The following is a 26,023-nucleotide window of genomic DNA, read 5'->3' on the forward strand; positions in this document are numbered from 1 at the left end:
CTGTGTTATAAAGAAAAGTAGATAGATACAACATTCCTCTTTTGTGACACTAAATTGTACCCATAAATTTAAATATTGAATGGATGGATCAGTTCTCCAGTTAATATAAAGAAATTGTACTGTAGCTGACGTACTCCTAATATAGGATTTCTGGAAATGTATTAAAACACTTAACTTCCTTTTATGTATTCATATCTGGTTTTGCTTAATGAAGTCTTTTGATGCACTACAAAATGTCATTATATTACGAGCTTTGGCTTCCACAATCTTTTTTTAAAACAAATTCCATTTCATTGTAATGGAATAATTAAAATGTACACTCCAAGGAGTGGACTTAATTATTCTAAATATAAAAGAACAAGTCTCAATATCAGCTTTATAAAAGGATAACTGTAATAGTTCTTTTCAGTGCAAACTTCCATCTTCATCTATTTCAGGTTAGTACTCAAAAAAATTTCTAGGAAATGCGCTTTCAGGTGATAGTGTTCAGATAGTAAAAGTATCACACTGAATTATAACTATCACACACAGTACAATTTAAATTATCATTGGTAAGCAAATACATGTTAATCCAGTAGGGGGCAGAACCTTACAGAATATAATTTGTACTTAATTTGCTTCTGCTTATTTTAATATTGACAGAAATAATGCTTCCAGGTGTCACTAATTTATCTAGTCATGTACTGTATAGAAATAATTCCTGTCATCACTCATATTGTCATCTGGCTAAGTCAAACAGGAAAGGGAAATAATCTCATCTATATATATTGTCCCGTTCTTCCTTGGCAAAGAATTGAACAACTTTATCAAGAAAACTAGGTTTCAGTTGAGTTGAGATTGGTCAGAAATGACTGAATAGTAGCAGATTGGGAAAAGTTGGGTTAATCAATCGGGTTTATGAACGGTATTTTTCTTTCATATTTTGTTAGTACAATTGAATAGACTCTTTTTACAAGAAATTAGCTATTTTTGAGTTCATCCGAAAATGAAGTTCAAAACTGAGTTTATGAGCCAATAATTGGCAGCTTGGGCGTCTCAAGATAGTGTATAAACTAAACACTTATAAGGTGGGAAATATAATCATACTATTGTAAGAAACTTTCCCTCTTTTTCCCCTTCCCCTTCTTGTTTTTCTTGCGCTGTCTATTTTGGAAGCTGCTATCTAGCATTCTCAGAGTCTTTACCTAAATACAGAAAGAATTAATATATACTTTATTTCCATTCCAATAAGATTATTTGTTTTTTTGTTTTTTCCCATTGTTATGAAATAAAGTTATTATGGCTAACCACAAAAATTGCTAATGTAAAATCAAGGCATGGAGCAACGTTATGGAGAATGCTTTTAGTAACAGACTGTCCACACAATAATGATGTCAGATTTCTTTTGCAAACAAGTTGAGACTATACCTCCTTTGGATGGGCTTCTTCCTCATGCTGAAACTGCATTTTCTAATGCTGGAATATATCATGCAATCTCCTGGAGTTTTGGAATTTATTTTTTCCCATTTATATTATATATAAACGTTCCACTCATTTTGCTTGTATTATAATAATAGCTCTATATCACATTTTGTGACTTGATCGTTAGTGACTACTCCATACAGTGACTGTACTTTTTGATCAATCCTTGCCTTCATAGGTTTTTAAAGTAAATGGAAGCTGAAATAAGATCATAAGTATAGTCACAATTTAGCTTAGCAACCACTTTACTTAATGACCAAATTACTGGTCCAAATTGTGATTTACACAATTTCTACCCTACTTTATTCTCTGGGGGAAAAAAAAGCTCTTTACAACACCAACATCTTCTAGGAAATGTGGAGACATTCACATCTCAATATATTTTTCATTTGTAAAGGCTCTGTTTTATGGTGCTTGTTAATTCTTCAGTCTGCAAGTTTCTGCTGTTAGATATATCATGAAAAGATGGTAAACTTTGTAGCACTTCATGCAATACAACTTTTATTTCTCCAGTATTAACAGAATATCAGTGTTGGAAGTCTTCTAGTCTAACCCGCTGGAGAACCTATACTATTCCACAGAAGTGGCTGTCCATCCAATCTCTTCTTAAAAGGCACCAGTGATGGAGGACCCACAACTTCTGAAGGCGAGCTGGTTCCATTGGTTAATTGTTCTCACTGTTAGGAAATTTTTCCTAGTTCAGGTTGCTTCTCTCCTTGAAAAAGTACTTTTCAAGTATTACTTTGAGGAACTACTTTGATGTACTTTGGTGTACTACTCTTAAGTTTTCATTGTTCAAATTGCTGCTCTTAGATGAGCTGCTATGTGAACATTTCTGGGAAGCAGGGAAATGGTGTAACAAAAATGTTATATATATATATATAATTAAATGAAACAACTTAAAATATATGATCAATGGAATTTAAACCGGAATTCTATCTATTAGGAATAATTAACCCCAAAATAGACAAATCTTTAAAATACTTAATACTTCATATATTATTGGCAGTAAGGATCGCTGTCGCATTTGGATGGAAACAAAACAATGTTCCAGGAGAGGAAACAATAATCTGAAAAATCTTACAGTTTGCAGAAATGGACAAGATGATGCTAGAAATTAAGGAAAAGGAAGTCAGAATACTACAAAGTGTGGAATAAATTATATGATTGTTTAGAAAAAAGAAATCAAAATTATAAATTGGAATGTTAACCTAATTAAGTTAAAATTAGGAAGTGTAAACCATTGAATTGTGTTAACCGGATAAGGACGGATTGGTAAATAGAAACCAATGTAAATATAAGCATGTAGAGGAACGAGTAAATAAGAATAGAGAATATATATCATTGCCGATACGGCAAGCTGTAAAATATGTAATGTTATGTCTGTTATGTGTTTTTAATGTATTTTTGTTTTTTGTGCATTTTTCTTTATTTTGTTTTTAAAATTAAAAGTTTAATAAAAATTATTTTTTTAAGAAAATAAAATAAAATATATGGTCAGCTATAATATAATGTAATATATTTCAAAACTTAAGGATCAAAAGGCATGAAAAGACTTGCTACTGAGAGGCGTTAGTTTTAACAAACATTTTACAAATATTCTTTTTGTATAAATGTTTGAAATTTCCCTTTAATGCAAATTGATTTTCAGGATTTAAAAATAAATGATAACTGTTTGTGGAATAATTATTAATGACATCCATTCTGAATTATTACTATAGTATGTATCATAATTCAAAAAAGAAATAGAAGAAAACTAAATATGTCCATTTATAAATGTAATGCTTTGAATTCTCTTTCCATATTCACTTCTAGTTGACAAAATCAAGAGTACACAGAGGGTGGTAGTGATTTTTATTTGTTTAAAAGCATCAAATTCAGGCATCAAGTTGCTAGAACTAAAATAATGATAAAGATACAAATGTGATTTAAAACTTGTATTAGTGGTTCAAAATAGAAACGTTGTGAAAAATTGAGACCCAATATATAAAATAAACTTAATCTAAAAATGAGATTTTCTCCATCTACTGATCAATTAAAGAAGAAAAAACTTCCACCCATCATAGGAAATTTATAAAATATATCTTTTAATCTCCCAAATATTTTCCAAAATTAAGCAAAACCCAAAGCAAATCAAAGCCCATTTTTAAAATGTAACATAGACCTTTAAAAATGGATATTTTTACTGGAAATGTAAATATATGTGTTACTAAAAATATTTTAGGATTTTGTAACTGACAATGGTAGAGTCATCTTTACTCACTGCCAATATCTGAAGATCAATTTACATCTATAAAGCAATTTTGCTTCCTCTATAATTATCTTTGTGCATTCATGCACCCACATTGCTTAATCTCTAATATATTAATGATGGGAAAATATGAAATGTGTATTAGTAAGACATTCAAAATCCAAAACATAAACATTGAAGATGTCTTAACAATCACCTGTAAAACATCCCTCTTCAGTAGAAAAAAAGCAGATGAATCCATCTTTTGTGTACTAGTTGCAAACAACAAGATGCATTTTTTTTATAATAGGTGGGTTAGGGTGTGCATGGGAAAATGCATTTAGTAGAATAAGGGGTGTAACTGATTAATTGGCAAAGCTGTCTGTAAATTCCTGTTCTAAAAACTAACAGCTGCAATAGTTGCAGAAATTACAACATCTGAGAAGTGATATAACAAGCCCAACTCTAAAGAATTACTGAGCCAGTCGCCCCTGCAGAAGTAAAGTCAATATATCAGCATTTATCTAAAATAGAGTATTCAGCTACCTCTGTGCTATATAATTAATGAATTTCAGTTTCTATACTGGGATTAAACAGGAAATAAAATGAGCATTTTTGATTAGCATATTAACACTTTATCTTTACCTTTGCATTTTTGTGGTTTTTCTAATATTTTTTTGAATTGTAAACTGCCCAGTTATTGACTAAGATGGGCAGCTAAAGAAATTGACTGATGGAATGGATGAATGGATGGATGAATTTCAAATGCTATCTTTTGGACATGATTAACAGACACTGATATTTACCATATCCACATTAATTTTTCCCATTAAATTGCACATTTCTATATAAAATCTCTTACGATAAAAGCACAAAAAGGATTAGAATGACACACACTATTCCATACAAACTGTTATTTTATAGTTAACTATTATTATTTCTTCTTTTTTGCATATCTTCATTGCAATTTTTCCTTTTTTTGCAAATAATAATTTACAGACAAATTGGCAAAATCCATGGAATTTACCCATGTTGTGGGGGAATGAATACATGTTAGCTGGAAGTTTTCTGTGGGTATTTAAAACTCTTTTAACTGATCTGTTACAAAGGTAATATGGTAAAAGAAATCAGAACCATTTTAATTGTTCTCAGTAATGCACTGACTGTTGCTGTCATATTAAGAAAGTCATTATCAAATATAGAAAATTCTTACATATGCACCTGGATTTTCTACTTTCAAAGTGTTGGGATTTACAGAAAGAGCATGTATATTGCATGAAAAGAGGGAGATCATTTTCATTCAGTCCTAGACTTTGATTTGGTTTCACTGAACAAGGGCAACATAGTTATGGATAGCTCCTGGACAGCAACTTTCTTTGACAAAATTTTGAACATAAATCTTTCGGTCTGTTCCCTTATCTTGGAAAATGAAAGATGTCCCAGTGTGACGCTCATAGTTTGGAATCTACAACTAAATGTCTAGGTTTCCCAACACATTGAAGTATGATTTGTTTACTATGTATTAATGAATAACTGCATTGGTTCTATACACCTGGTCCTGTCCATCTGATAGCAAACAAATATACTATGGATGAGTGTGATAAGTGATGCCAGTCAGACTCAAAATATCATGCAAGATATGCAGTCTGTTTGATAAACTAATTTTATGGATTGTGACACACTTGGAGGACAATGATTCACTCCATGTGCCAGGTTCAAGTTGATGGACTCTGAAATCATGACAGTTGGGTGACCTTGAACCTATTACTCTGCCCCAGCCTACACTTCTTAAGTTGTTGGGAATTTTTGTGTGGATTTAAAAGCTGATAATCGGCCAGTTTGTGTATACAGTAGAGAGAATTTATATGTTATTAATTTGAATCCATTTCACACCAAATTATGGAATACAGAAAATGTAGCAAAGATGTTCTTATTTACATGAAGGAGTTGCAGACTTTAATCTGTTACTTTAATTTTTATCTTGAACAAAAAGTACTATTTTTCTCTAAGCTTAATTTCCTTTACACAAGAATGACCTTATATAAATACAAATCTACCACTTCTTAAATATCTGCTCTGGTGAATCGTTTCCTGATTTTTATCCAAAATGTATGTGGAAAGTACTAACAATATATTTTCCCTCGAGTCTTGAATTTTATATTCTTCCTAATTTAAGCACTGTATGTGAAGGAGTATACTTCTATTTGATGACACTCTCCCTGAATATCTCCTAGTTTCATCCCTAGAGATTTGAAAAAGAAGTCACAATAGGAAAATAGGAAAGCACCTAGCAAAAATGTAATCTTATCAGAATTCTTAAAATTAATAATGGCTTATGTCTCCAACAAAGGAGAATATTTGTAGCTCAGGGTTGAAATGAGGGCTCCTCGTGCTCTCTGAGCTTAGTTGTTTCAGTTCAGGTTTCCTTACCCAAACTAGGCAATATGATCAGTACTAGTCACTATTACCTAGCGTGGGTAATAAAAAATCTGCGAGAAAACAACTAAGCTCAGAATCTTCTATCTCCCTAGAGGTTGGCTACATCATCCCCATCTTCCAAATTATTTCATTCATCGCTCTGAATAAAGGGTATATGTCACCTGGTGTCCTACTTTCCATCTCCATTCTGTTGTATTTACATTTAAAGATTAAAGTTGGAATAACCAACTTTATTCCAATAAAGGCCAATAACCAAGAACCAAGGCCGTTCCCTTTGGGGCTATCTGTGCTCACAAAATAATTATAGCTCAGTTGTATAGATGTTGGTGGTATATTGATGTCTGTGGCATATTGAGATGAAGAGAATATAAATTATTGCTTGTTGTTCATGTATGTCTTTGTATCCCCCCCCCATTTTTTGGCCCATTTTGGCAGTTAGCAATTTTTGATGTTTATTGATATTTAATAAATAAGCCCCAAAATATACTTTTGCTAGTTGAATTAGTAATGTGAATCTGGCTTTGATATAGAAATTTACTGCATGCATCTGGGTACCAATAAACCGAAAATTACCACAGTAATTTAACAGCAATTAAAATATTCAGAACAGAATAACAGAGTTGGAAGGGACCTTGGAGGTCTTCTAGTCCAACCCCCTGCTTAGACAGGAAACCCTACACCACTTCAGATAAATGGTTATCCAACATCTCCTGTGTTGGAGCATTCACAACTTCTAGAGACAAGTTGTTCCATTGATTAATTGTTCTACCTGTCAGGAAAATTCTCCTTAGTTCTAGGTTGCTTCTCTCCTTGATTAGTTTCCACCCATTGCTTCTTCTCCTGCCTTCAGGTGTTTTGGAGAATAGCTTGATTCTCTCTTCTTTGTGGCAGATCCTGAGATATTGGACATGATATCCACAGCTATCATGTCACCCCTAGTCCTTTTTTTCCATTAAACTAGACATACTCAGTTCCTGTGACCGTTCATGTTTTAGCCTCCAGTTCCCTAATCATCTTTGTTGCTCTTTTCTACACTCTTTCTAGAGTCTCAACATCTTTTTTACATCATGGTGACCAAAATTGAATGTGGTATTCCAAGTGTGGCCTTTTCTTTTGCTTTACTTCCTTTTGCTTTACTTAATAAAATATTTTTATTTTCACTAGGCAATCAATTTAGAAATATAATAACATTTACTTCCTTAAAATGGCATATAAAAACCATAAAATCCACAACAGAAAAGTAATATTTCATGAAGTGTTAAATACTCAACTATCTAGAAATAGTAATATTAATAATCTTAATAATACAGTATTCATTCATTCCTATTTCATTATTTAGGCAGTGAGTATTTCATGGAAGTTCTGTCAAATGGGTTAATGGAATCAAAATATACAATGAAATTATTCTGATTTACAGTTTATTAATTATAAAAATACACATATTTGTTTAGCCTAGCACTTTGGTACTTAATGGTATTTTGATAAATTTGTATTGGTACAAAGTAATCCAGATATTAATAAAAATAGCCATAATTATTGGACTGGTGATAGATTCTGAGAACTTATTTTGCAATTTTTCTTATTCCTACCAATTATACTCAAGCTTTTATTGATAAAATCTAAAACATGTTGAATACTTTTCTAAAAAAATAGTTTGAGGAAATTCAAACAACCAGAATTTTCTCAGGTGAAGCCAATATAACATAAGAGTTGGAAGGGTCCTTGGAGGTCTTCTAGTCCAACCCCCTGCCCAGGCAGGAAACTCTATACACCATTTCAGACAAATGGCTATCCAACATTTTCTTAAAAATTTCCAGTGTTGGAGCATTCACAACTTCTAGAGGCAAGTTGTTCCACTTATTGATTGTTCTGTCAGGAAATTTCTCCTTAGTTCTAAGTTGCTTCTTTCCTTGATTAGTTTCCACCCATTGCTTCTTGTTCTACCCTCAGATGCTTTGGAGAATAGTTTGACTCCCTCTTCTTTGTGGCAACCCCTGAGAAATATGATTTGATTCCCTTTCATCCAGAATAAAAGCCCCACAAAGAATAAAAGAAAATTGATTTGCAGCTTTGCAGCTTAAAAATTTGGCCAATTTTGCATGAATGGAGCTGTTGTTAGAAAAATCTCCTGCCTGATGCTTGAAATAGAACTCTTTTGCTGATTATTGACAGGAACAATTTTATTTGAGAAGAAAGATTTAAATTCTTTGATATAGTCTACTAAAGCGTTAAAAAAGATTGCTAACTCATGAGTAGATTCATAAGGAAACAAAATTTAATCTGCCTGTTGAAATCCATATTTCATCAGACAGTTTGACAAATTGATACATCAGACTGATGATCTGCACTTGGAACTATTTTAATGTTCTACACAAATGTCTTGGAAATATATCCTGGAATGTGCAAGCAAAGAAAATATCTCATGAATTAGATATTTAACAACCATAAAATTCATAATAGAAAAGTAAGCTTTCATGAAGCTGAGATAGACCATTAATAAATATTCATGATATTTTTGGAAACAAAAGATGATTGTAGATTCCATTAAAGATATTGTGCAAATAGATGCAACTACTATGGATATGAACATGCGCTAAGAAACAACTTTTTAAAAATTTGTTTTAAAAATGAATATGCAACTAGAAAATAAATTATCAGTGTTTTTATATAATTTTTCACATTTTAGTAATATAGAAAGAGCAACTGTATACAATTCATTTTATTCAAAGTATTATTTGGCATCTATCAAAACAAATCTTGTCAGATGACATATTTGTTTGAAAAATCTAATACCAATTAAAAATTGCATATGCTGAAGACACTTTAATTATATAAATGACTACAAGCTTTTACCTACAGTCTAATACATAGCATATTGATGTAACTTTTAAATGGCAACTTTATAAATTAAAAATAAAGATTTAAAAAACTTTGATAAAATATATCTACAAACTCAATGAAAGATGATGATCCATATTATGAATATATTGCTAATAAAATAGTATGTGAAAAAAACTAAACTGACCTCATTAGAACAAATGATCCTCTTGGGACGAGGTGCTTCCTGTTGCAACTGATATACTGTTGAACATAAAAGTGCAATCATAGTTAGAAGATTGCAATGAATACCAGCATTTATTTTCACATATTTAAGGCAAATAACTTTGAACTAAATTGAAATAAAGTGAGAATGGCTGAAAATGGAAATTATATACTAACATATTTCAAATGTATGCATACAATAGGGCTAATAAAACTGGACTGCAGAAATCCAAATGACCTGTAAAAAGGGAGCAAAGAAATGCAAAGATTCTAATCTTTGCATTTACAAGTCAGACAAATGGAGACTGCTTCAGGTGTGGTATCCAATTGGGTGACCTTCTTAGGAAAAAAGTAGTGGCAAATCACTTCTGCAAATTATGCCTGGAAAACTGCATGGAATTGTACCTATAGTTGCCAGTAGTCAATAGTGTCTCAGAGACAGAAAAATATAAAAGTAAGTAAAAAAAATAGCAAGATAAGTTTGTAATAACATACTTCATAAAAAAAAAAAATACCATTGCCCATGAGATGAACTAGGCTAGAATTTCTATATCACTCCATCCTTGACTTAACTTTTAGCTTCCTTCCCCTCTCTCTCTTTCCCAGAATTACTTTCCATTTGAGCTCTAATGATTCTATGTCAGTAAATGAGCTGGTCAGTAATAATTCAAGTAAATTAAATACAGTAGAGTCAGCAAACAAACAAACAAATTTTAAAAAACCTGCATTGTGCAACTGCATTGTGCAATTTGTGGGTATTTGGGGAATACATAAATGAGAAAAACTTTTTGTAACCCAGACAAGTTGTAATCATTTGGTTAGTTTCAAAAAAAACATCCCTCTTTTTCTTCATGATTTCCTATTGCTGTTACTGGAAGATAAATTCATATTTGCATAGGGATGAGTATTTACTGAAGATCTTTGCTGAATAACCTAGATGTTTGACAAGGCTCTATTAGAATATTAGAAAAGCCAAACAATAAATTGATTTTATTCTATCAACATGAATTTCTCTTGTATCCATTATAATGGATTCAGTGTTTCTTTCTGATACACTTCCACTTATTTGATTAACTTTTTCCTTTCTTTTCCAGTTTCAAAGCTACAACTGTTGGTTATTGATATAAAGAACACATTTGCTTTAACTTCCATACATTTAACTCCTATAAAAATGTGACTGCAAACAGGCTGTATACAATTTAAAAACCATGATTCACATTTCTGTTTGAATATTTCTGCTGGGGATACAGAAAAAGAATTCTTTGGGAAAAAGCTCAGAAAGAATCTTGCTACAGCAAGTTTTTGCATACAACAACTAATAAAGCTATTTCAAAATGAGTCAATAGTAATTTAGCCATCCTTTATGGATTAAGTGAAAATCTCATTGTCTTTGTTCTGTTGATAAATGTTGGAACTTGGAATGCTGGAAGTTTATTCTCATCAGTTCCTTGCATCTACCTGTATTATAATTAGTGATTTCAAACACAGTAAAGGCAAAAAAATTGCCTTTCCCCCCAGTAATATAAGGTACGATGTAAGATAGCTAGGTTGAACTGTCAATCTAACTGAACTAGATTGCACTAGTTCAGATAATTCCTCCATATTAATATTCCATGTCTTAAATATTGCTGTGCTTATGAAACAATATTTAGAATTCCCTTTTTCTGCTGCATTGAAAATCCTTCCAGTCTCCATCCTTACTGATTTAATACCATGGTTATTTTGACATTGGAAACACACACATGTTTAGTTTAAGAAAATAGAATTGGATGCACAAATCCAAAAGAGTGTACATTTTTAAATTTTGATCCATGGTTCAATAGTGGGTTCCTTTGCTACCTTTTCAGAATCAGGAGCATGTGCATGCCCACGCTCGCTTCGCTCACACGCAGCAGTTCAGCACATGCGCAGAACCTTCTGCGCATGGGTAGAGCATTTGTGATGACGTGCAAGTGGGGAGCTTCCCTCCACCGCCACTAGCAGTTCACCCAAACTGGGGCAAACCGTAGAAACCCACCAGTGCCATGGTTCCTCCATTTAATATTATTGCTCCATAAATAGATGCCTTTGGCATTCATAAATACGTTAGATATGGTCTCTTCAAAAAAATCACACATTTTTTGCCCAAAAGCAAAAAAGATCAATACGTGTGAGAACTGACGTTGCCAACTGGAGTTGGAGACCAGATAAACTACTATTTAAACATTGTGCATAACAAACAACCAGAAACTGATACCACATTAGGGCTGGAGAAAGATAACAGTCCTATTTTATTCTATAAGAGAGGAGTGTAGCTTATTTTCTTTATGGTTAAGACATCTTACAATTGAAATAGCAACTTATTATGTATTCAGGTCTTGCTTATGACTATTCCTCTGGCAGCTCTTGAATTCTGCTTGATTTCTAGAGAGAGAGTGATTTATTGCTAGACCCTTTACAAAGCTCTGAAAGAGGTGTAGATAACAGTAAAAATGATCAAATCCAGCAGGCCACGATAATAGGCACAAATTGTGGTTATAATCTGGAAATCCTATCTATCTGTTCTTCAAATTCTATTCTTTAAATGCATCCACTTTAAATGTAGGTTGTTCTTTAATAGGAAAAGGTATAACTGACATTTTATTCAATATGCCCTTGGAAATCTACAAGACAGCTTCCAGGAAACAAAAGCTGCATTCAAATCAATGGTATCTGTCATGAATAAATGGTCTGAAAACTGGAATCAAAGCTGAAGAAAAAAAGCATTTACCTCTGTAAAATACCTATGAGAAGCAGGTAAACAACTTCCTCAGTAGCCTTCAGAAGTGTTGAGGTTGCAATTCTGAGAATTATCTAAAGGCTTGCAGCTCTGGATTTGATTACAGACAGCTAAAATTCTATACCAGGAAATCTTTTACATATACTAGAGGTTTAAAATAATGCAGTCATACATCTCTCCAAACCATTGTTTAGATCAATTCATAGTCTTTCTCTGATTCAAATGTTTAAAAATTTGATTTTAAATCTTTAAATCCTTGTTTATTTATTTCTTTATGCTTTTTTTCTAGGTTATAACTCCAAATTACATTTGTTGATGTCTACAATATTTCCAGATTAACTTTCTTCCCTCTTCCCATTCTCATTTCCTAGATTCTGAATACTCACAGTATGATTTCCATATTGGTGGTTGATATTCTTCAGCGTCTAGAATAGTAATAAAATAAACTTCAATTAATTAAGTAACACAGTGAAAATATCAAAATTACTGCCTTTCCTACAGAATGATATTAATTCTTACACATGACAGTATTTTCTTTATATTCTAGAATCATCTTTTAAAATTCTACAAAGTAATAAAGTATATGTCCAGCATATATTTATATGACTTTATCAAGAATTAAAAACTGCATACAGCGGTTATTTTTTCATCAAATATCTCATATTGGACCACTGGAACATGATTAATATATTAATAATTAATTATTTGGGACATAGCTGGAGTTTGGCCAATGTAAAAGTAAAAAAACTCTAATACAGGACAAATAAAGATAGTCCTGAGTTTTCCATATTTTCTCCACTTTTCCAAAATCAGATATGGTCAGTTTTAGAATCTTCCTTATTTGCAGATCAAATGAAGCAGATCAAAAAACAAAGGCAATGCAGTACCAGCATCTTTGATAGATAAGGTAGAACTGTCATTATAGCCATACCCTCCTCAAACCGTACATAAAGTATCATCACATAAAGTATCAGCAAGCAAAGGCAAAACAGGCTACAATTTTTGATATGAAATAGTATTTTTACACTGCACCCTCACACATTTACGTACTCAAGAACAATAACAACAGTAAGTAATTGGTTGCTTTCTGTAACTTATATACATACGGACACACACATATATGACAATATCATTTATCTACAAAACCTCTAATTGAACTTTTTTCTACTTTTCTTCTAATTGATGAGACGCAGCCTCATCTTTTTTTACAAGATTAATAAAAATAAAGTGCATTTGTTGAACTCATGCATAAAAGAATTGTACATATTCATAAGCATGTGCAAATAGATTTTCAACAGGTCATTTAATAACTATTTGGAATTGCAATGGCTTCTGAAAGGGTGCTTTTTGGCCCATAAAGCATTTCCAGCCACTGTAAAAGGTGCCACCTCTCCTTCTCGAGTCATATGACTGCATTCCAGGCATGTGACACTCGGCTTATATATAGTACAGTACTGGTTGAAGCATCCTACTGTCACATGACCACAATTTGCAATGTTCTTTGCCAGTTTCTGTGACAATGGCTTCACATTTACAATTATGTGTTTTTGTTAATGGTTGTAAAATCAGGTCTGATCACATGGACCGCCTTAGCATTCAACAGTCAAAACATATGACTGAAATTCCAGTCCCACCGTCAAGGACTGCCTGTACAGAATGTTTTCTTTAAAGCAATGTTATTAATTTGCAAATTAATGAAATAAATTCAGAGTTAATTATATTTCATTAATATTATAAACGATACATGTAGCATCTGAATTCATCATTCAGTAGTATTTGTTATTATACTTTCTTATTCAAATAAATTATTTCTTGATAATTCAATTCTGTCAGTTCTTTAAAGGTCATAGCTGAAGGCCAGAAATGACATTTTTTCTCTCTCCCACTATTCAAGTATTTGGCATTAAAGGTTATTAAATTATCTTATTGACTTCAGCCTTGATCAGTAATTAGATAATGTTTGAGTTGATATGCATGTAAAGAAAAATATGATGGATAAAACATATAGGGATAAAACATTTATTTTTTACTATAGTTTTTTAAATTATTCCTTGCTATATAATTTCAAAAAAAACATAGTAACAAAGTAATGATGAGGATTAGACAAGTAATTTCTATATCCTAATTAAAGTTTAATATTTGTTATGTATTTTTAAAAAAATGAGATTAAAAAGGTGCTCTTGAATGAACAAATGATTCTTTTTCATTATTATATTAGTGTAATGAAGACAACTACTCACTATTAGAAGTGATATTTGTGTTTAAAGAACAGCATGGAACTATAAATATACTTTTTAATATGAAATAAGAAACATTTAAAATTTCTAATCTAAATTTGGATCCAACTCAATATTACTTATTTATGAAATGGTAGCCTAATAGAGCAGTGTCCATGAGGAAGGAGAGATGTCCAAAAAAACAATAACCCATCAAGATGAAATATCCTTAGAAATAGTTAAGCTACAATTTATTCAAATACAACAAGGAAAACAATACAATTAATAATTACCATAAACAGACAGAGTACTATTTGTATGTGGATCCAAGAACTATATGACCCATTGATTCAGTTTGCTCTTTTTGAGATAGTTTCATAGCACATATATCAAATTTGCACTGCAAAATTCAAATGATCAGAACTGGCAACCAACAGTTTATATATACAGTACTTTGCTTCCACCTAGTTGTCAGCAACTAGGCTCCTATACACATGGAGCCCAGATACGGTATGCTTGTTTAATACAAATGACTTAAAGATGGGGGAAGATCAAGATTCACTATTATGTCTAGCATCATCATGATTTCCTGATCCAGCTTTCTTGAGCAAGGAAGAGCTCAACTTTCAGTTGAATTGACAGGAAAAAGGAACCATGACAGCTAATATGACAGAAGCTTTATGTATTTATTTATTTATTTAATCACACTTTTACACCGTCCTATCTCCCAAGGGACTCAGGGCTGTTTACAGCCTGTTAAAAAACACAAATACATAACTATAATTACAGAGCTAAAAACATTAATTAAAAAACTTATTTGATAAGGCCGAATTAAAATTTACAATTAAAACAATAAAACCCCATTAAAACTACATTTGATAAAAAGCTAACCCAGTCCTGTGCAGATAAATAAATGTGTCTTAAGCTCGCGGCAAAAGGTTCTAAGGTCGGGAAGTTGACGGAGTCCCAGGGGAAGTTCATTCCAGAGGGTGGGGCCCCCCACAGAGAAGGCCCTTCCCCTGGGTGTCGCCAGTCGGCACTGCCTGGCGGACGGCACCCGAAGGAGTCCCTCCCGGTGAGAGCGCACGGGTTAGTGGGAGGCAATCGGTGGCAGCAAATGGTCCCGTAAGTAGCCCGGCCCTAAGCCATGGAGCACTTTGAAGATGGTTACCAGCACCTTGAAGCGCACCCGGAAAACCACAGGTAGCCAGTGCAGTCTGCGCAGGAGTGGTGTCACATGGGAGCCACGAGGGGCTCCCTCTATCACCTGCGCAGCCGCATTCTGGACTAACTGTAGCCTCTGGGTGCTCCTCAAGGAGAGCCCCATGTAGAGAGCATTGTAGTAATCCATGCGAGAGGTCACGAGAGCGTGAGTGACTGTGCATAAGGCATCCCGGTCTAGGAAGGGGTGCAACTGGCGAACCAGGCGAACCTGGTAAAAGGCTGTCCTGGAGACGGCCGTCAAATGATCTTCAAAAGACAGCCGTCCATCCAGGAAAACACCCAAGTTACGCACTCTTTCCATTGGGGCCAGTGACTCGCCCCCAACAGTCAGCTGTGGCTGCAGCTGACTGTACCGGGGTGCCGGCATCCACAGCCACTCTGTCTTGGAGGGATTGAGCTTGAGCCTGTTTCTCCCCATCCAGACCCGTACGGCCTCCAGGCACCGGGACAGCACTTCGACAGCTTCGTTGGGGTGGCCCGGTGTGGAAAAATACAGCTGAGTATCATCAGCGTAGAGTTGATATCTCACACTGAAGCCACTGATGATCTCACCCAGCGGCTTCATATAGATGTTGAACAGGAGGGGCGAGAGAATCGACCCCTGCGGCACCCCACAAGTGAGGTGTCTCGGGGCCGACTTCTGTCTTCCCGTCAACACCGTCTGCGACCGGTCGGAGAGATAGGAGGAGAACCACCGATAAACGGTGCCCCCCACTCCCAATCCCTCCAACCGGTGCAGCAGGATACCATGGTCGATGGTATCAAAAGCCGCTGAGAGATCTAATAGGACCAAGGCAGAGGAATAACCCCTGTCCCTGGCCCTCCAGAGATCATCTACCAACGCAACCAAAGCCGTCTCCATGCTGTATCTGGGCCGGAAGCCGGACTGGAACGGGTCTAGATAGATGGGTTCATCCAAGTACTGGGGTAATTGACGTGCCACCACACTCTCTAGAACCTTCGCCACAAAGCGAATGTTGGAGACCGGACGATAATTACCTAAAACAGCTGGGTCCAGGGAAGGCTTCTTGAGGAGGGGTCTCACTACCGCCTCTTTCAATGCGGCAGGGAAGACCCCCTCCAACAAAGAAGCATTAGTAATCCCCTGGAACCAGCCTCGTGTCACCTCCTGCATGGCCAGTACCAACCAGGAGCAGCACGGGTCCAGCAAACATGTGGTGGCATTCAACCTCCCCAATAACCTATCCATGTCCTCGGGAGCCACAGGGTCAAACTCATCCCAAACAGTCTTAACAAGACAGCTCTCTTACCTCTCATCTGGATCCACCCAATTTTGATTCAGACCATCCCGAAGTTGAATGATTTTATCGTATAGATAACCACTAAACTCCTCAGCAATGGGTCATCCCGCTCCCCCTGTTGAAGGAGAGAGCGAGTCACCCGAAACAGGGCGGCCGGGCAGTTATCTGCCGATGCAATGAGGGAGGAGACATAGCCACGTCTCGCTTCCCTCAATGCCACTAGGTAGGTCCTGGTATATTGGACAACTTCTGATACTTTCATTGCATATTTTTGTATTTTTTTTTTACTTTTGTTCAATTGTGCTGGGACATCCTATTCAGAACAATAATAAACTATGGACCATAAAGTCCAAGTTTCTGTGCAATTAATAAACACACCTAGGCACAAATGCATACAAATAGGGAATCAATTTGATGTAGTGTAAGAGGCAGAAACTTGAAATCAGGAGGCAGGAGTTCTAATCCCATCCTAAGCACAAAGTCAGTTGGATCACTTTGGCCTAGTCATCCCCTTTCAGCCCTAGGAAGGAGACAAGGGCAAATCACATCTGAAAAACCTTACTAAGGAAACTTATCCATGCAGTCTCCAAGAATTATATACAACCAAATGAAAAATGACACACACACACACCCCTAATTATGATATAAAACTCTATCTTGAACATCTCTCAGGATTTCAATACTTGTTCTTAAGGATGTCCAGCCATCCAATCAAGCAGATATTCAGGGAGCCTCTCTGCCAAAAACAAAAAACCTTGGGTTTTTGATTGCAAAGAGTTTCAAAAAAATAATGCAGTCAAGTGGTTAGAGATGAGAATTAACAAACTGATCTGAACTCTGAATGGTAGGAAAAGAAATCATCTCTGCACTGTTCACAATGAAAACACTTCCCTTGAGATTGTTTAATGTCTGGTTCTTAAGCTTGTTTGTAGGCAGATTGTATTGAATCTACTTTGAATATATATACCTGCAGTCAAATATTGGGAATGGACAGCTAGTTGTCTATGTGTTCTTCTGCTGAGAACTAGCAGATGTACCAGCTAGGGGGAAAAAAAAATTATGTTGTCTTTTATTTGACTAATACCAAGAAACATCATGTGGGGATTGAAATATTTTAATAAACTGATAAGACTCTGACAAAGCAACGATAATGTCACAATGCGTTAGATTATCCATTTTACACAAGTTTAAATGTGTCAGCAGCACTATAAATATATATTTTATTATGTCATATGTTTTATGTCTGTGATCAATGATCATAATAAAGTTTGTTATTGCTGCAAAGAGAGAATTCAATTCATGAGCAATTATTTATTTAATAGAATTTGTCAAACAAAAACGAGAACAAGAATAAAAATACAATGACAGGGACGATTTGCATGTTAGTGCACTTATGCACGCCCCCTCTACTGACCACTTAAGTATGACATAAGGTCCACGGAAGTCAGTTTGTGACTGAAACTGTGAAAATTTGTAGCTGAAACAACTGTAGAGCATTCCAGAGTTTGACAACTCTATTACAGAAATCATTTAAAAAATTTTTTTTGCTGCTGGTAGAAGCACATAACCATAACTGCTATATTTTCAAATGCTCTTGTTGGCTTATTGAGTTTGAATGAATCCTTCAGTCAAGATTCTGCTATCAAATTGGTCTCTTGACTCTTGTTTCAACCACACAGCCATCAGAATAGTGGAGGTGAATGGGAGTTGAAATATCATGAATGAAGGCAAATATACAGATCCCACGATAATGTTGCAATAATGATCTAATCTGCATTGATTACCAGGACCAGAGTTTTAGTCTTTTAAGCTTTTGAGACCATCCTCAGGGAACTTTTCTCTCAGTGGAATGTGTTGAAGCATCATTTCTGATGATGATGATAGGATTATCTATTCTAGTCCTTCTTTCAGCACTGAGAAAGACAGGACAAGTAAAATTTCACCTGCAACAAAGTTATTTATTAGCAGCAAAATCAAGCTATGTAGCCCTGAAAAAAGGTGAAGATAAAACCTCTGGATCAGAAGCAGGAAACACTCAGGCTTTGAGAAGGAAACTCCCTCCCATGGAAGGAAGCAATAATTTTGTCTCCCATTGTTCTAGAGGAGAAGTCCCCCCCCAATCATAACTCAAAATCCTAATGATATTTAATTCTTGTCATTGTTATAAGAACTATGATGTTTTACTATTTAAGAAAGAAATTATTGACAGACTATTTGCTTTCAAATCAAATTCTGCTTTGAAAATTCAAAGGAACCATGAGCCTTCTGCTTTGCACTACAAGGAGATCCTGCAGTTTACGAAATGGAATAAATAGCAATTGCCATAGGCACAGTGGCAAGTGAATTTGGAAATATATTCAACTCTGGCTTCAACTGGAAGATTGTGGGTATATATAGATTCTTTTCTATTTTTGAAATTTCTCCTTTTCATTTTGTGATCTTATCTTAAAATCATAAGCATTTCTTTAGGCAGAAATGTATCATTTTTCCTATTAAGTGCTAATTGCCAAACATATCCAAACAAAGTCATGCCAAACATATCCAAACAAAGTCATACCATTGAATTACTTTATAATCCATTGAATTACTTTATAGTCAATTTAGTTTTATTCAAGGATTTCAAAAGTTCTTCTAATAGTAGAACAAATTTTGGATTCAGACTTTATTATTTGGAAATTATTCAATTATTATTTGAAAATTATTATTATTTCATGCTTACGCTTATATATACTGTGTGACAAAATAAGAAATAAAAAAATAAATCAAAATGTTTTACTTTTGTATAAATGCAAATTTACTAAAGACCAAATAGATCTATCTGCAAGTTGACAACCATTAAAAAGATAATTAACTTAATCTTGTGAATATTTGGATATTTTTGTCAGCCTGTTTTCTTTAAGTTTGCAACAGTGGTGGGTTCCACTTATCTTCACTACTGGTTTGCACTGTGACCAGGTGCACAGCGCTTCTGCACATGCATAGACCATCCATGATGACATCCGGGCAGGTGGGAGGAGCCTCCTGCAGCCGCCACTATTGGTTCGTGGGAACCCGGGCGAACAGATAGAAACCCACCACTGGTTTGCAATAATATAAAAATGTGGTTAAGGAAGACACAAGAAAAGTGATAATAAGACTGAAATAAGAAATTAGTTCATCATTCTATGATGATTTTTTTTAAGTACAAAGTAAACAAAATCAAGTGAATATTGCATTTAGTTTATAAAAAATAAAATCTTCAACCACAAAAAACATGTTTTGTCTTTATCAGTCACATTATAGGTAAGTCCTCCACTTACAACGGTTTGTTAGTGACTGTTTGAAGTTACCATAGCACTAAAACAAGTGACTTATGATCACTTTTCACATGACTGTTGCAGCATTCCCATGGTTATGTGATCAAAATTCAGATGCTTGGCAACTGGCATGTATGATATTGTAGTGTCCTGGGGTCACACAATCACCTTCTGACAAGCAAAGTCAATGGGGTCATCAAATTCACTTAACAACCATGTTACTAACTTAACAACTGCAGAGATTCACTTAACACCATGGCAAGAAAGGGCATAAAATGGGACAAAATTTATTTAAGAAATGTGAAGCAGCAACAGAAATTTTGGGTTCAACTGTGGTCTTAAGTTGAGGACTACTTCTACTTAATTATATCTATGTTTTATACCATAGGAACAGTATAAACTAATCTCACCTAAATGAGCATATCAAAAAAATTAGTGATGTACAAGTAGGCATCAGAATGTCTAATGAATAATAGGTTGGTTGAAATAGGTTGAAAAATAATTGATAGGATTTCTGCACAGATAAGTCTTGTAAAGACTTTTTTTAAATTTAGTACATAGGCGGGCCTGTTCTAATTAGGATTGTTGGGTATTGGACTTGAATTTTGATAACTTACACAAAAATGGGAAAGGACATAGCAATAGTTACAATTTCTTTATTGGCTATGCATACAACATGTCATTTCCTTGTAATGCAATTTGTCTACTTACATTTGCTTTTGGTAAATTGATAAAAATCACATAGTTTGGCATGCATGTTATAATCGGTTTTTACTTCATTATTGGAGGTTTTAAAGAAGAGACCGGAAAGTCACTTCTCTGAAATGGTATGCGGTCTCCTGCTTGAGCACGAGTTGGACTAGAAGACCTAAAAGGTCCTCTATTCTGTTTGACTGAAGAGGGAAGATCAAGCTAGAAAATAAAACCTACAATTTAAGATCAGATGTAAGCAAACTAGAATAGATGAAAGGGAAAAAAAGCTGAAAAACAAGACAATCAAAGAATACCTGATCAAGAAATTATCACTTAGAAACAAGGAAAATCAAGGAAACCCTAGAAATAATAAAGCAGCAAATAACAGCTATAGCTAAGAAGTTCAGCATGTATGAACCTTGAACTGTATATTACAGGCAGAAATCTCCAATTTCAGTCAAATCAAAAAATGTTTCTAGCAATCCATCAATGGAGACTGCAGTAAGCCAATCAACACTTGACAAAGAAGAAACCATAGATTTTGGGTGCAGCTATGGAACAACCCAAATAAATAGAAACCCAAAGAAATAAAACAAGAATACAGCCTGATTAAAGGAGGTGGGAAGAATAAAAAAAATAAGCTAAAATAAGAGAACTTGTAAATGGTGGACAAGATGTTAAGAAAATCAAGATGCTGACAGCACTAGGTTAAGATGAATGCATGATTTATGTTTGAAACATCTAGCTGCTCTAGATCTACATCCTCTTGTTACTAAAAAAAGGTGAAATTGAAGAGTGGCTAAGAGTGATCTTTCTGATAATGAAAAAGCCAGAAGAAGGGGCAGTGTCAGGTGACTATAGGTCAGTTAACTGCCTAACAAAACTTTCAAATTGCTAAGCGGTGTGGTAGCTGATGCAGGCCAATATCATCTGCTCTTTCCACCCGAGCAGCAAAAGATCAGCTGCTAAGTGAAAAGAAAAGATGATTCTGGAAAACTGCCAGAGAAGGCACTTCAACGTGGTGTGGATTCATTATAAGTATACATTCAACTCTTTGCCGCATAATTGGATAATCAGGTGCCTAGAAATAATAGGAATTGTTGAGACATAGGCAGCTTTGTGCAAAGATTGAAAGCACAATGGAAGACATAGTTCCATAGGCAATGGTGATAAATTGGGAGATGTTACTATAAAGATAGGAATCTTTCAAAATGACTCACTATCACCACTATTGTTGGTCATTGCATTGATTCCTCTCAATACTAAACAAGTGAAGCCATGGCAATCAGAAACATCTGCCAGGACTATCCCACCACCTTTACATGGAAAATCTGAAGTTTATAGGAAAACACCATCTGAAATAGAAATTACTGATCAACGCAGTCCATATATACAACCAAGAAATTGCAATGGAGTTTAGACTAGATAAATATGCCCTCCTCACAATCAACAAGAGAAAAATGTGAAAACTGAAGGAATCTAATGTCTGTGGAGCTTCTCAGTCATCCAGGTCATGGTTGTCTCAAAGGTGCTTTTCAAAACGCATCTGGATTTTTTTTTTCTTTGAAGTTGTTTCACTCTCCACCCAAGAAGCTTCTTCGATTTTATATTCACTGCAGTCATCTGATCATTAGCACTCTGTCATTAGCTCTCTGACAGTTGAAGCCACTTTGAAGTTTATCTGCACCCTCAAGGTCACCTGAATCAGAATGCAAATGGGTGTGGAATCTTCTTGGAACTGCTGAGTTGTAAACAGGAGGCAGGTGGTGTCATATCCTTCCCCCTCTGTTGAGAAAGGAGCCGTTCAATTTTAATATAGATTGTCTTTTTTTAAACCTTTCTTTCAAATCAGCAGTCCTCTCTATCCAGAATGTCTTCAAAAGAGTGAACTTTGTCATTCAAATGCAGATGGACTGCTGAATTTTGTCCTGATGGGCTTTATTTTCCTATGTTATACTATGCATTTGTGAAGTAGATGTTTTATTTCTCCTGTGTACAGTTCTGCATGTTTAACTGCATTGTATTGTATATATCACATAGCTTAGTTTGAATCTGGATGTTTTATCTTTGAGTGGACAAACTTCTGCCTTAGTGTATTCTTGGATTTAAAGTGTGCATAGATGTTTTATGGATTGAAAATCCTTCTGAGCTTTTCAGATATTTCTGCAACATATGAAATGACAACGTTGCTTCATTTGTTGTTTTCTTCTTTGCCTGTCATGGATGAGCTCCTGCTAGGTATTTTTCTAAATTTGATTAAGGCTCAGTTGGGATAGTCACAGGTTCTGAGGACTTCTTTGTGTTTAGTTCTTTTTCTTTTCTGTCTTTGCTGTTAGGCAAAGCTTCAGTCCGCTGATGTACGGTTCTGATCATTTTGTGCTCCACTGTAGGTGGTGAAATCAAAATGTAAATACTGATCTGTGTGTGTGAGAGAGAAAGAGGAGGGGGGAGGTATGTGGACAATACTTGGGTCAAGATTAAAAAAAATACAGAAAGTGGAAGCCTTCACCAAACACATCGACTCAGTTGGACCGATATATTAAGTTCATATGGGAAAATGTTAAGGGAAATAGTTTGGGTTTCCTAATCTGTGCAGGCCAGTACATTAAAAGAAACAGGAGACACAGCAGATACAAAAATTGGCAATGGCTATGAGCAGGAAAATTAGAGAAAGAGACAGAGGATCTAATTCTGTCTGCATTAAACCAAGTCTTAAGAGCCAATGCACATAAAGCCATAACTGAGAAGACAGCAATAGACAATAAATTCTCCCTTTTCAAAGAAGCTGGAGAAAGGGTAGTTAATTGATGTGAAACTGATTACAAACGAGACAAAGTAGCAATAATGGTGCATTGGCCAATGGTTTATATGAGCATGAAATACCATTTACCTGCAAGCAAGAACTGGTAGGACCACAAACAGGTAAAGTTATAGAAAATGAATAACTACTCACCTGCCACATAACTATTGATAAGAAAGAGGAAAAAAGTCTCAATAGTGGACATGGAGAAGCCTGAAGACAGCAGAATAGAACAGAAGCAACTGGAGAAAATCATAAACTACAAAGTTCTGCAAATAGAAATAGAATGACCATGGCAAAAGAAAGCAAAGATAATGGATGACTGAGAATCTTCATAAACATACCAGTCTTTTTTGCATTTACTGCATAAATTCTTTGAATGTATAGTTTTACTCATAGTAATTTCACAATCAGTTTAGTTATGATTCTTTAATATCAACATCAAAAGACAAATAATGGACTAAAATTAAATACTGGTTTTACTGGAAACTGACAATGATTCTCTCAATAACACACAAAGCTCTCAGTATTTTGTAAGAAAAGTGCAGCAGTTGAAGTATATGGCTAAATGCGGTCTCTAAAGCCCTGGCTATGGCTTCATAGATCTCCAAAGTGGTTGCTAAATTAGTTTTTTTTAAATTACAGGAGAGGAAACTATTAAATGTGCTTAGAGAATAATTTCATTAATTATAATTTTTAATTAAAAGCACATGTAAATGAAATAAAATTCAGTTCTTGATCTGGTTTTACAAACTACTTTTTGAAATGCAGTTGTCAGCAGGCTAGTCAAAGCCAAATGTAGCTCCTGCTCAGAACAGCCCTGAGTTACAGTATAAAAATGAAAAGCATTGGGACTTCAAAACAAGCTTACTTCAAAAATATTACACATTATAAATCAGTTACATATATTTTATATTTTGAAGCAATAATCTAAAGCTATTGCTTTATCATTTCTTTTCTCCCAAGTAGACCAAACAGGAAAAATGACTAGATGAATTAAATCTACTGTATTATAATAGAACCTTGTAACTCTAAAGGTACGATCTGTGCAGAGAATAGTAAGGATGATGGAAAATATTGGCTTCTATCCAGGACATGGCATATAAGTGATGCTTGACCAGGGTTTGCAGGATTATCTGGGATGCTACACATGCTCCGCATGTCCATTTTTATTTGTTACCTTCTGGGAGGAGGCTTCATGGTATCTAAAGCAAAACAACTAGATTCCGTAATAGCTTTGTGCCATATAATATCAGTCTTGTAAACTCTCAGGATTCTTTTCTCTGCTATGTAATCAAATGGGTTGTGATCTCTCTCTCCCCCTCTCTCTTGCTTCTTTTCTCTTTCTCTCTCTTCCTCCCTCGCCTCCCTCCCCTCTCTCTCCCCCCTCTCTTCTATTTCTTTCTTTCTTTCTTTCTTTCTTTCTTTCTTTCTTTCTTTCTTTCTTTCTTTCTTTCTTTCTATCTATCTATCTATCTATCTATCTATCTATCTACCAACCAACCAACCAACCAACCAATTAACCAACCAACCACAATGGCACAGTGGTTAGAATGCAGTGCTCAGGCTATTTCTGCTGCCTATCGGCTGCCTGCAATTTGGCAATTTGAATCTCACCTGCTCAAGGTCACCTGCTCAAGGTCAACTCACCTGCTCAAGGTCCATCCTTCCGAGGTTGGTAAAATGAAGACCCAGATTGTTGGGAGCAATATGTCAACTCTGTAAACTGCTTGAGAGAGCTATAAAGCATCATGAAGTGGTATATAAGTCTAAGTGCTATTGCTATGTCTATCTGTCTGTGTTGTGCTGTGCTCTGTTTGTTGTAGTATCATCCTTGTTTAAATTGGCATTTTTGAATTCTGCTGCTGACATTATGTTGTTTTTATTACTATTGTTAATATCCTTGGGATGGTTATTGTTTGGTGGGTGGTATTTTTTCTTTCAAGAGAAATGCACTGGAATTTCATTTAATGTGTATCATTGTCTATGGAGGAAAATTACAATAAAGGCTTTCAATTCAGTTCAATTCAATTCAATTCAGTTGTAGTCAACCTGGTCCCTACCGCCCACTAGTGGGCATTCCAGCTTTCATGGTGGGCAGTAGGGGTTTTGACCAATACTGAAGCCCTTTCCTTTTTTTAATTTTAATTGACTTTAAAAAAAATTATCATATCATTATTTAAAAACATTTTCATTAGGTTTTCATAAAATTCCCATGACAATTTAAATTTCTGAAAATGTACTATTTGTATCGCCCATGCATAAGTTTAGTTCATGTTACGTAAGTGAAACTAAATGGCGCTATAGTGCGACCGCAAACAAAAGAGCCTCGTCCCAGAATAGCTCGCGCATCTCCCCCCGAACCAGTGGGCGGTTAGAAAATTTTACTACTAACAGAGATACAAAAGTGGGCAATAGATATAAAAAGGTTGACTACCCCTGACCTAGATAGAGATACAGAATTAGTAAAAGTACAAAAGATAATATACAGAAGATCCCACACTGAATCAATGTTCTGTTTAGGTATGTTTAGGTGAAAAAATTTCTTTCTGAAGAAATAATACTGAACAAGATAAACTAATAATCTGGTTGATATACAGCA

The 26,023-nt window shown here is 34.9% G+C and overlaps 1 protein-coding gene across 1 annotated transcript in view; it reads right to left on the bottom strand.

Moving 5' to 3' along the window:
- The window catches only part of CHN2 (chimerin 2), a 128,551-nt gene that overhangs the window by 84,355 nt on the left and 18,173 nt on the right, over positions 1-26,023 (bottom strand). Inside the window, exons 2-3 of the mRNA XM_058184120.1 lie at positions 12,317-12,355; positions 9,156-9,211 (exon numbers count right to left, since the gene is read on the bottom strand). Of these exons, the coding sequence (XP_058040103.1) occupies positions 9,156-9,211; positions 12,317-12,355 (95 nt within the window). The remainder of the gene's footprint in view (positions 1-9,155; positions 9,212-12,316; positions 12,356-26,023) is intronic.

This window comes from Ahaetulla prasina, chromosome 4 (assembly GCF_028640845.1).
Source record: "Ahaetulla prasina isolate Xishuangbanna chromosome 4, ASM2864084v1, whole genome shotgun sequence".
Taxonomy (NCBI): domain Eukaryota; kingdom Metazoa; phylum Chordata; class Lepidosauria; order Squamata; family Colubridae; genus Ahaetulla; species Ahaetulla prasina.